Raw genomic sequence first — 16666 nt, forward strand, 5'->3', positions numbered from 1 at the left:
GGAGGGAGCTGACGTGAATTTCTGCTGCCATTGTGCTATAGGTACCCCCTAAAAAACTAAAACCTCGTGAAATGCTGGTCAAAAAAATAGAAGAAAAAATGGTGCAGTTTGCTCACTTTAAGTCTCCATAGTTTGTATTCTTTCTTGGGCTTTTTAGCACTCGTTTCATATCCAATACACATTAGAGGAACATGTAGAGGTCAAATATAACACAGTGTCCATTTAACAGAGTTTAATATCATGACACAAATAAACTTTACGACAATAATAACAATTCAGTTCAACTATTGTAGCAGTTTTAAAAGTGCAAAATCACATTATTGATGTTACCTTTACTTTTGATTATTATTATTATCTAATTTTTGTCACAGTTATACAAATCATTCTTGATAATTATAAGTCAGTGTTTTCAAAAACAATACAATGGCACAAACACAAGATATATTATTCGACTGACAAGTCATGCTAACTTGAATCCTTTTAGTAAATGACACGCTTGCCCAAAAAGAGGAAGCGTTCAGAATGCCCACGATGAGATTTTGATTATGATTGAATACATATTGAGACATTCTCATGTGGTTGTGACCAAAAAAAGATCAGAAATTCCAAGCTGTCAGCTGTATAAGCAAAGCCTTCCAGCCGAGGCCAACATACATGAGTGCAAAGTTTGATGTGGCTCTGTGGACCGGCGGCACAAACCGCCGAGACGGTCAGCATGACTGCAGCAGGATTTATTTAGGTGGCAGAAAGGCTTGAACTACTCACCATTTTAAAAAAGTGATGGGGGGAAAAGGAGTTTGTATTTTCAAACACAGCTTGGGGTTTAACTGTATTGTAATAGTCAAAATAAATTAATTGGTGTTCTACTGGCAAACATTTTAGATTATTTTCGTTAATATATTTATATGTGTATACAGTGAAGAAAATAAGTATTTGAACACCCTGCTATTTTCCTATTTCTCCCACTTAGAAATCATGGAGGGGTCTGAAATTTTCATTGTCGGTACATCTCTGGCAGGGGACACCCTGAACTGGTTGCCAGCCAATCGCAGGGCACACGGGGACAGACAACTCACTCGCTCAGTCACACCTAGGGACAATTTGGACTGGCCAATTCACGTGAAATGCATGTCTTTGGAATGTGGGAGGAAACCGGAGTGTCCGAAAGAAACCCACGCATGCACGGGGATAACATACAAACTCCGCACAGTAAGGCCGGGAGCTTGATTTGAACCCACGCAGGAGGTTCCCATGACCTCAGAACTGTGCCGCACACGCGCTAACCACTGCGCCGCCGTGAAAATGTTTTAAATTGATTGATGAAAATTCTCATACAAATACAATAGAAAAACATACAGTATTCAGAATTATTTTAAACTTGCTCCTGTCTGCTAAAATCCAAAATACACCCATATTGAATTTTTAAGAGAATTTTATCAATTAATTGAGTATAGTTTGTATATTATTTGGCACCCACTTGTGGTGAAAAAAACGTTTTTTATTATAAATAGCAATGTTGATTTGAATAACAAAGAAATATACAATTACTTGTGCCCCAATTCTTTAAATACATTTAACTCCAGAAATTCTTATTTATGTTACATAACATGAGTCTCATCTGTAGGGAGCTGGTATCATTGTCCGCCATCTTGTTGCTAAAGGTAACCCTAAAAACCCAGAACCTTGTGAAAGAGTGGGCAAAAAAATGAGAGATAAAATGGTGAGGTTTGTTCACTGCGAACTTCCGTAGTTCATATTCTTCCCTGTGCTGTGTATTACTCATTTTTGGTTGCCCTACACTATACAGTGACAAGTGGTCAAATACACAGTGTCTCTTTTATTCATTTATATCTATTTATAAAAAGGCCAAGATAACATTGTTTTCTGATGGGCATACTCTCAAAAGCAACTGACAAGAACTGAGCTTCGTAAGGTTATCTTTGACTAATGATGTTTTTTCTTATTTTACCACATTTCTTTTCTCAATTTGATAACAACTTTTTGAAATAAGTTTAGGAACGTGTATATATAAGGATGACCAATACCATATACCATTTACAAATACAACATTTTTTAGCCTGATACCAGTACTAGAACTCACCTCAAGTAGACACCAATGAGGATACCAAGTACCAATACTACTAGAGGTTTTGATGAGACCCCACAATTAAAAATGACATTAAAAATAAATATACTACACTACACCTTATATTGTTACAATACAGCGTTTCGTGAAATTAACATGGGTTTGAATTATAAAACGTCCATAAGAAGGTTCGGGTACTGATACTTTGGGCGGAAAAAAAGGATATACATATAAACCTTTTTTTTTTAAAAAGAAAAGGCAAATAAATCTCACAGACAGTAACTGCGGAACCCTACTTCAGTTTATTATCGTTATTAAATATAAGCAGCAGATATCTTCCCAATCATTTTACAGTAGTGTGTATCATGAGTTGTCTTACACATATTTACAAGCACCTAAAATATAAGATTTAGTGGCCCATTGATTTGGCCCTTTGTACTGTTGTTTCCCTCTTGGAAACGTACGGTTCACATGTTTTGCGATTTTCTTAATTTCTAGTTGCACATGTTGGCGAAGTCATTGTTGATGTGGTTAAGTAGACATGAGTCATATTTGAATACAGTGTCGTGTTCTAGCCCAGCAGCCACAAAAACATTGTACCGTCTTATCATTACAATCATTCCCTCTCGGGCCTCCAACGCCGTTCTGGTCCACATCTTCAATTTTCTCCATCGTCGTCTGCATTTTCCTCCCTAAATCAGACATGTTTGGTCAGGAAATGTCTATATTGTAATTATATTTCATTTGTTCTTGGCTGCTATGTTTTTCTTGTACTGAGCAGATCCCGAAAATCATGTAATGTCACAAAAGCACAACCACATGAAGTCCTTGGATATACTATTCTGAATTCACTGGATGTCGTGGCAGCACACCACGGGGTTATTGCACGAAAGTGGAATAAAGAAATCCAGGCTAACTGATAAGGCAGTTTTGAACAAGTCTGGCAGGTGGATTTTTGGCTTAATCGGTTGCACGTTTGCTGAGCTTGGACAAAAAGGCGTGGCTATGCCAAACCAGCTGATAATATTTGGGATACAGGACATGCACATTGACTGCATCTTCAAGTCGACCCCAGTATCAATCTCAGAATCACGGATCGGAAAATGGAAAAGTGGCGCTCATCGTCCTACTGCCGCTGAACAAAAGCTTCTTATGCAGTTCTCTGAATATGTGAAAGAAATTTTATACTGTATCAAAAAGGTTACATGAGCAGTGTTATCAAGTAATAGGAAAAAGCCTGGTACTGGCACACTGGCTCAACAAAAGTGCAAACTATTTGTAAGACATTATTAGCGGGATGGCGCTTTACACACAAAAAACATCGATTACTAGATGATGAAGGTGCTGTATCTGAGTAAGATCATACGGCTTGTCCTGCTATTGGTAACCAAGGAAACCAGTACTTTTTTTTAAAACCCCAAACCAAAAATCATCCAGGAAAGGGCTGGGCGCATTAAGGCTGTACTTGCCTAAGACACAGCCCAGGAAGTGGTGCCCCGATGACCCTGGCGGTTAAAGGAGCCGTCAACAGGGAATGAAGTGTTTTCATTGGTACGGTTTTTTTTTTGTCAGTTGCGCTGTATGCCCAGGTTCGATTCCCGGCTGATTCAATGAAAACTATTTTTGGACTATTTATTCTTATTTATTCTTATTCTTATGTATCTTGCTTTCCTATTTTATTAGATGTTTATCCTGGATTTCATCATCTAATCTCATTGACAACAATGTTCACGCAGTCGTTATCAATGACAATAAAGACAATTCAAATTTAAATTCTTATCGATTCAATGATTTTTTTTTTTTTTTTTTTTTTTTTTATTTTATTGGTCCTTCATAAGGAACATATTTATCTCTCTTTGATGAGGAAACAGCAAGTTGGAAACGGACAGATAAACGGCAGTTGAACCTATTTAAAGTACTACATTACCATTGTAAAATACTTAATTGATACCATCCTTGCAAGTTTTTTTGCGTCACATTTTAGAATCTCAAAAAGAGCAATAACATACAGTATTTACTGTATTCCTCTAATAGCAATTCGACAATAATTCTTAATTGGCATTGCAATAAAACAAATGGCCATATAGCAATAGATTTACTACATGAATGAATAAATGATTGAATGAATGAATGGATGTCATCATTCAGAAGTACACTGAGATTGAAGGGCTTCCTCAAAGTAAGAAAGACAAACATATGTAAAAAGATAACAGCGTAAAAAGAGATACATTGATGATACTTAATAAATGTTTGTGTGTTCCGTAGTAGCTGTGCAAGCAGAATTTACAATGGTAGTAGTATTAATGACTATATAAGTTAACGTGACTTTAAAATGACTGCTGCAGTTATAGCATCAATATAGTTTAATGAAATGACAACATCGCCTATTTGTAATATGTTAATGCAAGAAAATTAAAATAACATATCAAGAAAATCCATGGAAACACAATAAAACCCATTTGTTTTTCGCACGATTGACAGTATGAACGTCAGATGTATCGCTGTATAATCTTAGCCTGGCTGCTAGCCTGGTCTGGAGAAGGCTAGCTTCAGAGAATAAATCACCATAGTAACTGAGCTACATTTAACCTGCTGTCATGCAACCAAAGTGAGGCCAAATTCAGCCAAGATAACAAACATATCCCAGATTTATACCTCGTAATGGTTTTGTTTGAAGAGAACAATAGTAAAAATGTCTCACTTTAAGTCATGACAGTCCTTGTCCATGGTGTGGACTTCAAGACTTGTGTCACATTTGGATTTGAATGGAATGGGTGTCCCGGTCACCGCAGCTCCTTTTTTCTCGATAAACTGTTCTTCTACTCCGGCTTTCCTTAGCTGATTCCTGAATTCTTGTACTGCTTTAGCTTTGGCGTTCCTCTGTGCCAACAAAGAGGACATTAAAGAGGATATCACAGTGGGCATCAAACATGGCACTCACCTGTTTCACCTGTTCGAATAAAAGCGGACGCTCTCGAACTCGAGCTTTTATGTCCTGAAGATCTCTCATGTAATCCCTTGTCCTTTGGCGATCCGCCTCCCTGTATAGATAATGTTGGTTACGAAGATCTCTGTGAACTGGAAATATGATGTCCATTTCTCACCGATGGTGCTGCACTCTTTCCTTGTAGACTTCTTTGAGGCTTTTGTGAGGGTCCAGTAACTTGGAATGGAGGGAAACCATCTTCCTCAAGGCCTCTGACTTTATCTGGTACGTCTTCATCCAGTCTGCACCCTCCTGATTTTTCCCTTCCCTCGTTTCTATTGATTTTCTACAAATGTATATATATGAGGTTTAATATATACTTTGTGAAGCCACATCAAACCCCATTTTAGACACTGCAAATGGAAAAAAACAAACTACTGGCAAACAATTTTTCTTGTATGAGTATTATCATTATTTTTAAGCGTTAATTTTTCATTTTACAAAGGAAAATTTTAACCTGTGAAATATGAAAATTAATACGTAAAGGAATAGTGTGTATTATTTGACCGCGAGATGTCGCTGTATTGTTTGGTGCAACCGAAAACGAGTGCTACAAAGCACAAGGGGGAAATGAAAGTACAGAGAGTCGAAGTGACCAAACCTCCCCATTTCTATTTTCATTTTCCCCCTATACTTTTCTTAAATATTCTGTTTTGGAGGTACCCGTAGCAGCACGATAATGGACAATCATGTCAGCTCACTGTAGGTGTAAAATAAATACCTAATTTCGTGACAAACAAATATTTTTTTTAAATGCCGATTTATATGATAGTTCATGTATTTTTGCTTATTATTAAAATGAACATTGTTTTTTAAAAAATTACATATTTTACTACTAGAAGGCGCTAAATAATACACAACGGTTCCATAAGTATTTAAACTAGTCTTTAAACTAGAAATTTAGAAGAAAAAAGAACTAGGATAAGCAACATTTTATGTTTTGGCGGATATTTTTTTTTCATTGGAAATATTATCAGGATAAAATGTATACAATTTATTTCGAGAATTATTTGGGGTATTTTTTATTATCATTTTTAAATGTAAAATATTAAAAAAGAACATTTTCTAAAAGGACAAAGTGATAATACTTTTGTCAATACATGTTTTTTTTAAACGGGAATTTTTTAGTGCAGTGCTTAGCACTTTCGTCTAGCACGCAAAATGTCCCCAGTCCGAGGGCTGGGTGGAAACACATGTTGGCCTGGAGAGGGATGGGTGCCAACATGCTGTACTTGCCCAAGACACACCACAGGAAGTGGTGTCTCTATGACTCTAGTGGCCAACCAAGCATTTCAACTGTAAAATAATTAGATGTTTTTTAGGATTTTTTTTAAATTTACAATTAGCAAAACGTTCTACTTTTGCTGAATGTTATTTTTCTTAGTTTTTCTTCCGCTTGTCCGGGGTCGGGTCGCGGGGACAGCATCCTTAAAAGGGAAGCCAGAACGTCCCTATCCCCAGCCACCTCCTCCAGCTCATCTGACGGGATCCCGAGGCGTTCCCAAGCCAGCCGAGAGACATAGTCCCTCCCACGTGTCCTGGGTCGCCCCCGGGGCCTCCTGCCGGTGGGACATGCCCGGAACACCTCCCGAGGGAGGCGTCCAGGAGGCATCCTTATCAGATGCCCGAGCCACCTCAACTGGCTCCTCTCAATGCGGAGGAGCAGTGGCCACTTGTATCCGGGATCGTGTTATTTCGGTCATAACCCAAAGTTCATGACCATAGGTGAGGGTAGGAACGTAGTTTGACCGGTAGATCGAGAGCTTTGCCTTTTGGCTCAGCTCCCTGTTCACCACGACAGACCGGTACAGGGTCCGAATGACGGCAGACGCTGCACCGACTCGTCTGTCGATCTCCCGTTCCATCATACCCTCAATCGTAAACGAGACCCCAAGATACTTGAACGCCTCCATTTGGGGCAACATCTCATCCCCAACCCGGAGAGAGCATGCCACCCTTAGTTTTGTAGTAATCATTTTTAGCAACATGTTTCTAGTCTTACAATTCTTTTGAGTAACATTTATATAATTTATGTTTTAGTGAAAAGGTAAAAACAGTATTTTAAATGGGCAAAATGATATGCCAGTGAAATTAAAAAAATACTTGAAAAAATGAACTATTTACTTAGTTTGTCTAGCAGGACTTACGATTGGGGTAATTGCGGAATCCATTTCCTTGTAATAAACAAAAAACCCCGTTGCACTTTTGTTTATTAAGGATTTAGGCCATTCATTCAAACAAACAAATAAATGAATTGTTCAGAACTAACACACAAATGCACTCATTCAATCACTCACAAGCCTAAAAAAATCAAGCTGTTGGGGCATACCTGATGGCCAAGCTGCGCTTCCTTGTTGCATCTGTTATGTATGTAGGGAGCGTGTCTGCAGACAGGGACTTAAGGGCCCCGCACGACTTGCTTCGACGAAGATTACTCTGACTGTCTATCTATTAAGAAAATATTTCGAAAAATGAAAACAAAATAAAATGAATTATGGCTATTTTGACAGCTATATATTTGACTCTAAAAATCAACCTGTAATGTGAAAACAATGTTCCCATGTAAAATGACAAGCGCCGCCCCATTTCCATCATTATGAGGCGTAGTTAGCAACGTGTATTTTTATTTATTTTTTTCTCGCAGCTGGGAGTCCCCGCTGGAATCCATAAGACACTCAAGAATAGAACATGAAGAAAATGAAATATTATATAAGGATGGGGTGCACGTTTTACGTAATATGCGCATCGGGTACAGGAAAGACACGACAACGACTCCCTTACCACCAAGATGACATGCACGTGGCTTTGGAACAACATATTTTGAGGTTAGCTGTCCAAGTTCCATATGGAAAGGTTATAAATATATTTCTATGAGAAACCAGGCTCGTGTAACATTACCTTCTGATCCTATTTTAACTACATGCATAAACCTCAAAAGGAATTTCTTAAAGAAAATACATGACTTTGAAACTTAAAAAGTAAAACATCAAAACAAGTCCATCCATCCATCCATCCATTATCTGCACCGCTTATCCTCAGTAGGGTCGCGGGCGTGCTGGAGCCAATCCCAGCTATCTTCGGGCAGTGGGCAGGAGACACCCTGAACTGGTTGCGAGCCAGTCGCAGGGCACACAGGGACAGACAATTTGCTTGCTCATTCACACCTAAGGACAATTTGGACTGGCCAATTAACCTAACATGCATGTTTTTCGAATGTGGGAGGAAACCGGAGTGCCTGGAGGAAACCCATGGGAGCACGGGAAGAACATGCACACTCCACACAGGAGATTCGATCTCATGACCTTAGAACCGTGCCGCACACGCGCTAGCCACTGCCCCGCCGTGCTGGCATCAAAACAAGTATAAGCATTTAAATGAACTAGGGTTTGCAAGACCTTTCGGTCCCCCGCCCCCCTTTCTTTTCCTTGTTGTGTCTTAGGGAGTAGAGATAGAGAGGAGATGATCCCCAGTCCCTTCACTCCCTCCACTTTAGTCGCCTCTTACGACACACAGCGGACCACGGTGGGAGAATTCTCACACCTCCCTGAGGGAGAGGGCCCCTCACCACAGGACAAAGGCAGGGCACTAGTATGATGCGGCAGGGGTAAACCAGTGAAAGCTGTCGAGCCCTGCTGTTGAACAAAAGAGTGTGATGTGTTTCTCTGACCCAGGTGACATGGCCACTTTCTTGTGTCCCGGTTCATGTGGAGGGACAAAAGCATGAACAACTTGGGTGCCGAGGTGCTTAACTTGTTTGGGTGTTTGGGCATTTGGGTTGGCCATGGTCCCAAAAATTTTGTGTGTGTTTTTTTCTCATTTTCCCTATTTTATTTTCTTTGTTTTTGTATGTGTTTGTCTTGCTGTCGGTTCCCCCTCTCAAGGGATATGACCAGGTTAGATAGATCGATAGTAAGATGGATGTTCACCTGAGACTTTTCAGGACTCTGTTTATGTTGCCTGTGAGGAAGAGCGGACGTTCTGAGGTAAAAGGGTTGACATTTGGTCACATCTGCACTCGCTGATGTTTTGGGGACTTGCGTCTGCAGGGCTTTGTGCAGCCGCTTGAAATCCGGCACCAGGTGGTTGATCTTGGGCTGGAAGCTCGGCCTCTCATCCAGGAAGCTCAGCTTTTCCATTCTGGTCCGCTCTGCAATTCGGAGTTTGGGCTTCTCTGGATTAGCCTGTCGTGTAGTGCTGATGTGAATTTTCCTGCAACAGCCCGAGTCTGCAAAAGATAACAAAAGACAAAACTGTGTAGAGTCAATGCTGAATTTGTTTTTTTTTTTTCATGTAGATTGGTAGTTTTTGAGTGAGTGTACTTAGTGACATCATGAGTTACTTGAGATTTTAAAATAATCATTGACATAAACAGCCGTCAATTGCACTGAATGGATTCAAAATAGTAGTCTCAATGCTTCTTTCCCTTCTACCTACCACTACTACACTACCAATTAAATAATTTTTGCCTCAGGAGATAGTTTTGCTCCTTTAATTATTATTTACCTTATTTTATTATATACAACTATTTTTTAGTTTAAAAAGAGAGAAAAATCCTGATGGCAGATCATTTTGCTAAATTGTAGAATTAAAGTTATTTGACTCAGCTGGTACAAAATGCCGCAGCGAGGCTTTTAACTAGGACAAAAAAGTCCGATCACATCACATAATAATATTATACAAAATCATACATAGACTTGCTCCCTCATATCTTTCAGATCTGATTTCCCCCTATGTTCCGGTCCGAAGCCTTCGTTCTGAGAGCGCCGGTCTTCTGGTGATCCCAAGAGCCAAGAAGTGTTCCACTGGTTCGAGAGCGTTCTCCATCCGGGCACCGGTGCTGTGGAATGCTCTTCCCCCTGAGATCCGATCTGCAACCTCAGTGGAAATGTTTAAATCTAAGCTTAAAACTCACTTATACTCTATAGCATATGAATAACCTATACTTTTTGTGGACAATATCTGTGTATTATTTGTGATTGCAACATCCTTTGCTGTCTGGTAATCCTGGAAGGGGGATACCACATGTGAGGTCCCTTCTCAAGGTTTCTTAATTTTCCTCATGTTGAGTTTTTTTTGAGTTTTTCCTTGCCCTCATGTTGGTTCCAGATCAGGGGATGGTGTAATAATAGTCTGAAAAAATAGTCTGTGTGATAACCTGTGAAGCCCTTTGGGACTCTTTGTGATTAAGGGCTATACAAATAAAAATGACTTGACTTGACTATATATCCCGCCCTGTGATTGGTTAGCAACCAGTCCCACGGCCCTTGTTGAAGATAAGCATCTGGAAAATTAATTAAGGAACTACAAATCATTTATCTAGTTGTATAAAATAACCCCTATCATGGGGAAAGTTATCTGATATGGCAGACAACAGGTTATGTTCTCAGTATAAGATATTTTTTCTAAAAAAAAAAAAAAAAAAAAAAAAAAGGAAAAAAAATATACTCATGAAACTATCAAAAAGTCTTAGATGAGAAAAAAGTGACCAATTAACAAAATTTCCATAGTGGTTATTTTATTGAAAAAAAAGGAAATATAAATATAAATATAAAGTCAAAAACACATTAATATAGGAAAATATTATATACAGTTTAATAATTTGTTATCAAATATCATGTTTTCAATTTACAAAAAAAAAATAAGTTACAAGGTAGTAGAATGGAAAATGAAGCTAATATAATATTATTGTATTGTTATTATTATTATTATTATATTATTATAGTTTAAATGAGATTTTGGTACAGTATCAGTATTGTCACACATCATCTCTGAACAGCAGAACGACACTTTTCACTGGAAAACAACGGCGACCAGATACTGAAGGTGCTGCATCTTCATTTTCCTCATGCTGAGGTTTTGGAGTTTTTCCTTGCCCTCATGTAGGTTTTAGATCAGGGGATGGTGTAATAATAATTTGTAGCTTGCAATAGTCTGTGCAGCCCTTTGAGAGTCCTTGTGATTAAAATTAAAATCCAGATCCTACCCAGAAAATAGGCGCCGCCAGGCTTTACTTGCCCAAGGACACACCACAGGAAGTGGTGCCCCGACGACCCTGGCGGTTAAGGGATCCTTGAACGTGAACAGCAAATAGTTAAAATATAGCAAAATAAGGGCAATTGATAGGTAAACTGAGATTTTCTGCATGGAGGACTATTATTATTTTTAGCATACACATCTTCAGAAAAAAAGCACTAGTTGAGGAGTTCTTGGCAGAAAAAAATATCTCAATTGATAATGCTTGAGAAACACTGTCGAAAAGAAAAAAATATTCACACCTGTTGGCGCTTGAACGTGTTTTGGAGAAGCCCGCTGAACAACGTTGATCTTTTCAGTCTCCATCGGAACACGATCCACCGGCTCGTTTAACTTTTCCCGTTTCTTCTTTTCTCTCTCCTGGAAGCTGAAAGGTTTTTGAACCGAAAGCAGAAATCTTTTCCTTTGCTCCAACGCTCGCTTCCTTTCCTTGTCCCTCCGTTCCATCATCTCCCGGTAGAGAGGAGTCCTGACTTGAACGGGGACAGGAAGCGCAGAAAATTTTTTCTTGCACTCAGCCTCGGCCTCCTCCTCTTCCTTCTGCTGCGTTGTTTTGGTTGCCCGGTCGCATGACTGTGACCGGGCAGGACGCAAAGTCGGTTGACGCTTGTACAAGCCTGATGATTCCGAAACTGGAGCTGACGACTCCCGAACTCTATAACGGTTTGATTAAAAATGAATTCTTAGTACCTTATTTTCCTGACTATAAGGCGTAGCTTAAAACCTAATTTGGCCAGAAATTTGAAGGTGCGCCTCATAACCTGGTGTGCCTTACACAGTGCATAAGATTGGAAATGCATATATTATTTGTAGGTACTGAAGAGATCTTTTCTTCCTCATGCCATGAGGCTCTTTAACTCTACCCGGCAGAGTAAAAGCCCACAGTAAACCACACCACCTACATTGCATATTACCGAATCTTATTGCAATATGTATTCTGTGTAGCACTGTTTAGTTATTCTATATAACACGCTACAGTGGGCATTTGCACGTCACACTGGGTATTTGTATCTTGTATTCTTTTTGTTTTATTATTGTATTGTTCTCAGCGAAGGGATGCTGCTGGAAATGTGAATTTCTCTTCGGGGATGAATAAAGTATCTATCTATCTATCTATCTAGTCTCAATTTCATGTACCTTTAAGTCCAGTGCGCCTCACGTATGAAAAATATATGATCAAAGAATGTATATTTTTAAACATTGCCTTATAATACGGTCACCTTTCACTGAAGTATGATATAGCCCTCAAACATGAAGTGAAAGCATGCATACTTACTTGATTAGGGGAGACTTTTTGTTTATATCTGCTGATAGGAGAGTGCAGTGATGAATTCTGCTCTCCAACTGTTCCGTGTGCCTCCTCTCTGTCTGTTGCAACTGCCTTTCAATTGCCTGGCTCAGGTACCGGAGCCTCTCATGGAGAATTTCTTCTGACTCTGAACCTTTTGTCAACAACATCTCTGACTCTGACATTTTGGTCGGTCACAATAGAGTGGAAATTTCATCTGAAATGCATTGTTAAAAGTTATTCGTCATATGACTAGCTATTTAACAGTAGGTGCAAATTGAGTCAGGAACTCACTGATAATATTTTATGTAGTGAATATCACAGTTCCAAGTTAATCTGCTCGTTTGCGTTTTCGATGGAATCAAAATCGTCTTTTTCTGCAAAACTGATGCTGGGATCTAAAAATATTTATGTCAAGTCATTTTTCAATGGGGAGTGGAGAATCCTGGTCCAGAGAGTAAAATCCCTGCAAACAGATGGCTATTTTCATTGAATGTTGTTTTTTGGTTGTTTTTTTTTTTGCACTGACTAGTTTACATTTTAATAAGGAAGATTATATCCATCAATCCATCCATAGATCCATACATCTATACATGCACACGTTACCTCAATGTATCTATGTATCTCCATAAATATTATAAATAGTTGACAGTAGAGGGCAGTATGAAAGAAACAGAATAATATAACTTCAAATAATTATTCAATCCACTCCCTGTACTAAAAATTAAAAAAACATGCCCAAACGCCCATATCCGTTGGAACATACCACTTGACGATAACAACAAGGAGCAAGCTATCCACACCCCCAGTCTGCGCGTCGGGTTACCATGACAACCAACCAGCGAATAATGTGGATGCAGGTTTATATTGAAAAGTTAAAGTATAAATGTGTTGTCAGTTTCAACGTTGATGCACAAGACGTTGTTGTATATTGCAAAACTGCTAACCTGATAAAAGACGAGTTGTGGGCGGGTTTTCCCTGCATCAACGCTTCTTCCTCGCATTTTCGGCAATAAACTGCAATGCAGTCCATTCAGAGTGACTAATAAAAATAAAAATAAATCTAGCAGTATAAATTTGTAAAACTTAACATATTTACAAGCACGAGTGACCGCACCGGCGTCTTCAGTTGAGAGGAGCACTGTATGTGAGCTTCATAAAAGGGAAGCGGGAGCTGCTACAGTATTCTCTTGTGATTGGCTATAAGACCGGAAGTTATTTCTCGTGCCGCAGGTTGTCAACAAACATGGCAGTACTAGTGAGGTGACACTGCTGCTGTTTTTAGGACGCACTCAAGGAGAAACCACTTTCTGCACAGCACAGTCAAGCAGTTATACTTTTTTTGACGGAATGTTTATCCTATTTTAAGGCCGAGTTTGTTTCATTCAAATTCCGAATCATGCAAAACCTTACGAGAGCTAGCATAGCCCTTAACATGTTCGGGCGGTGTTTACTGGCAGAAAATCGCTTACTTGCTCTTAAAAATATACGTCGAGGGCTAGTATGTGCAACTCAAAGTGATGATAGTGCAAGTAGTGAAGTTTATGATGTTATTATATCTGGGGGAGGGATGGTTGGATCCGCAATGGCTTGCTCCCTGGGTGAGTGAACAGATCCAGTTAACAACATCGTCAGGAATGTGTCCTAAGAATGAGTGAATGAATCAGTAGCAATGATGTGTCAATTTCCCTTTGCAGGCATGGATCCCAACTTGTCAGAAAAGAAGATCCTGCTCCTTGAAGCAGGAAACAAGAAAGTGATGGATGAGATTCCTGACAGCTATAGTACCAGAGTCAGCTCCATCAGTCCTGGCTCTGTTACACTGCTCACTGGTACAGTAGGCTACATCAGCCTTTTTTCCTTTAATCTTTAATCTAGAAATTCCTAAATACTGTGTTTAAACTTGTTAATCTACTGTGACAAATTATCAGATGTGCTGCCGGAAACAACCCAATTTCATTTAAGTGGCCTGAAAAACATAGTATTTATTCTCCACACACACACAAACCAAAATATGTTTATCTGGTCTTTTAATATAGTTTCAGAGTGTAAATTTCATTCGCCTTCCGGTAGATGGCAGAAGCTAGAATAAAACTGTGGATCCAGATGTTGCCAGTCTAACAACTGAAACATACATTTTGGTTCTCACAGGTCCAGATATCACAGAAAATGGTTTTATGAGTGAACAGAGGTCAGAAATTAAGTGTTCTTCCCTATTTGTACCAAAAAATGACAAGAGTTTTGTAAGCTTTGAGTTGTGCAATATAATTGTTCAATATCGGATATTATAACGCCTATAAATGAGCAGATGCTAATAAAAGAAATCAAGATAATTTCAGTGTACTGGTTACTTGCCAGGGTAGCACATGTTACTAATACTTAAAATAATAACTTGTTGATTTTAAAACACAACAAGCTAAAAACTGGGAATAATTTTAAAAAGTAAAGATAAAATGAAAAGTATTTAGGGAACAATTAAGGTACATACACAGGCAGAAATAGGTTACTGTTGTGGTTGTTTTATGATCAAGTTTTAAAAAAAAAACACAAAAAACCCCCATTTGTATTCATTTAATGACATTGCAAGGGTAAAGGCTATATTTTGACATACCCTTGATGTAGTTTTGGAAATGGATGTAATTATTTTGTTAAGATAAAGTTTTATGCATCAAAAGTACATGAGGTAATGGCACTTGGTATTTTGACTACCCAAACCCTGGATACACTGGTATCTGCTTGCTGGAAAATAGTTAGTATAGAACACGCCCGTTTTTTTTTTTTTTTACTATTTGGGTAAATTAAAAAACAGCTATTTTTCCTTGAAATGTGTTTTCCATTTGTAAATGGTACCATATTTTTACTACCGTAGAGTGAATTGTACTAAAAGATATGTCTCAGTTACATGTGCTGTTGCTGTATTTAAAACGCACATACTTTATTTTTTTCCCTTTATAGTCGTGAAAATTCTCTATATGTATTTCCACATTTTTTTTTATGGTTTCCAAAGCTTCACAACATTTGTTTCCCTTTCCTTTTAGGTAAGAGGCCATTGTAAACATCATTAGAGTAAAAAAGGCCACTGTTATCAAACCTTAAAGCTTATTGGTAGTGAGGGAAATTCAACAATTCTCCAATTCGGACAAAATTCGCCTCGATCCTTAAGGCCTAGCATCATGAATGTCCATATAGCTGTAGTTTTTAAAAACTGTGATTGCTCAGGGGCATCAAATACAATGAAAAAAGGAGGGCCCCAAAATTAAAGCCCGTGGGACTCAAGGCTACCAAGGTTAATTTAAAAAGTCCTGCCTGCCAAGTTTAATCTGAATCCCTGGTCCGCAACCACTAATTTCGACCTGGTACTGCAAACTTGCCCACAGATCTCCGACAGAACAAGACACATATGGTCTCCAATATCATTACTAGCCATGAGGATGCTATTAAACCTCCTAACACAGCTTACTCTGCTATTTAGCATCTTAATAGCTGTGCAAAACCTCCATTATGTTATTTACATCTCTGTAATTTGTCTTGTTTATGCAGGCATTGGTGCATGGGAACATATCACAAAATTGAGGTGCAAACCTTATAAAAAGATGCAGGTACGTTATTTTTATTTCATTTAGTTTCTTACCATGTAGATTTAAAGCAAAAAAAATCATTTTTCATCCCGTTTCCGATGTTTTTTTTTTATTGAATTCCTTCGTTCCCTTTTTAACATGGGACTCATTTCACTGTGATATTCTCCATGCATTTCTGCCATCCAATAATCATAATGCTATACAATTTGTGGAAAGCAGATTCTTTGACATTCCACTTGTACGCCGTCTTACAGGGCAATGAACAAGAGACTCATTTACGGCATCTATAATTACGCACATGGTATGGAGTCATTTACATTAAATGCTGGGTTCAGGTGACATGTAATTTCCTCATTCCTTTATGCAGCTTCTGCCTTTATTAGCAACCCATAGGAAAACATACCTTCATGATGAAACGACCAGAATTTGGATGACCTAGTTTAGGGTTTTTGGCCCTGATGAGGATAAAGTCCTTTCGCCGTTTGCAAATTGCTACTCGCTCCCGGTGTCTTCTAATTATGAAGATTCATGTGAACAAGTGCAGGAGGATGAAAGGTTGTTTGCCGCCTCGTGGCAATGGATGCAAGGCGCTGCCCACCTCATAAGATGTGGTCGCCTGCGCACCAAAGCCCTGACCGCGGTGTTTCAGTCCGGAGCTAAGATGTCATCATGCTCGGCCTTTTTGGGTCATTATG

The 16666-nt window shown here is 38.8% G+C and overlaps 2 protein-coding genes across 6 annotated transcripts in view; one reads left to right on the plus strand and one right to left on the minus strand.

Moving 5' to 3' along the window:
* Window positions 1-2369: 2369 nt before the first annotated feature.
* On the minus strand, window positions 2370-13556 carry fam161b (FAM161 centrosomal protein B). Of its 3 annotated transcripts, none has more exons than XM_088354735.1 (11): window positions 13493-13556; window positions 13341-13410; window positions 12688-12859; window positions 12382-12610; window positions 11348-11760; window positions 8999-9297; window positions 7402-7520; window positions 5191-5358; window positions 5028-5127; window positions 4788-4966; window positions 2370-2778 (listed from the first exon to the last, which is right to left on the minus strand). In XM_088354735.1, exons 4-11 carry the CDS (start codon window positions 12576-12578, stop codon window positions 2745-2747), a joined length of 1509 nt encoding a protein of 502 aa, XP_088210861.1. In that variant the 5' UTR covers window positions 12579-12610; window positions 12688-12859; window positions 13341-13410; window positions 13493-13556; the 3' UTR covers window positions 2370-2744. The 3 variants fall into 3 exon arrangements, with proteins under 3 accessions (XP_088210861.1, XP_088210863.1, XP_088210862.1); XM_088354737.1 differs by having other exon boundaries at window positions 13511-13547; XM_088354736.1 differs by having other exon boundaries at window positions 12688-12791; window positions 13341-13549.
* Window positions 13232-16666, plus strand: part of coq6 (coenzyme Q6 monooxygenase) — a 28338-nt gene continuing 24903 nt past the window's right edge. Inside the window, exons 1-3 of one of the 3 annotated variants that reach the window (XM_088354739.1) lie at window positions 13232-13431; window positions 14091-14225; window positions 15934-15992. In XM_088354739.1, the coding sequence (XP_088210865.1) occupies window positions 13416-13431; window positions 14091-14225; window positions 15934-15992 (210 nt within the window). In that variant the 5' untranslated portion in view covers window positions 13232-13415. Of the gene's footprint in view, window positions 13432-13582; window positions 13995-14090; window positions 14226-15933; window positions 15993-16666 lie in introns of those variants that run through there. The other 2 variants (XM_088354740.1, XM_088354738.1) reach the window with 2 other exon arrangements.

Source organism: Urocampus carinirostris, chromosome 15 (genome assembly GCF_059441175.1).
Source record: "Urocampus carinirostris isolate Australia breed hairy pipefish chromosome 15, RoL_Ucar_1.0, whole genome shotgun sequence".
Taxonomy (NCBI): Eukaryota; Metazoa; Chordata; class Actinopteri; order Syngnathiformes; family Syngnathidae; genus Urocampus; species Urocampus carinirostris.

What these genes read in the sequence shown, in the direction of transcription:
- fam161b (XM_088354735.1), bottom strand. Translation starts at nt 12,578, where the DNA reads ATGTCAGAGTCAGAGATGTTGTTGACAAAAGGTTCAGAGTCAGAAGAA. An exon ending in ACACGTTCAAGCGCCAACAG is followed by an intron (nt 9,298 to 11,347) that starts GTGTGAATATTT and finishes TATCTTTTGCAG; the next exon opens with ACTCGGGCTGTTGCAGGAAA. An exon ending in AAGCGCAGCTTGGCCATCAG is followed by an intron (nt 5,359 to 7,401) that starts GTATGCCCCAAC and finishes ATACATTTGTAG; the next exon opens with AAAATCAATAGAAACGAGGG.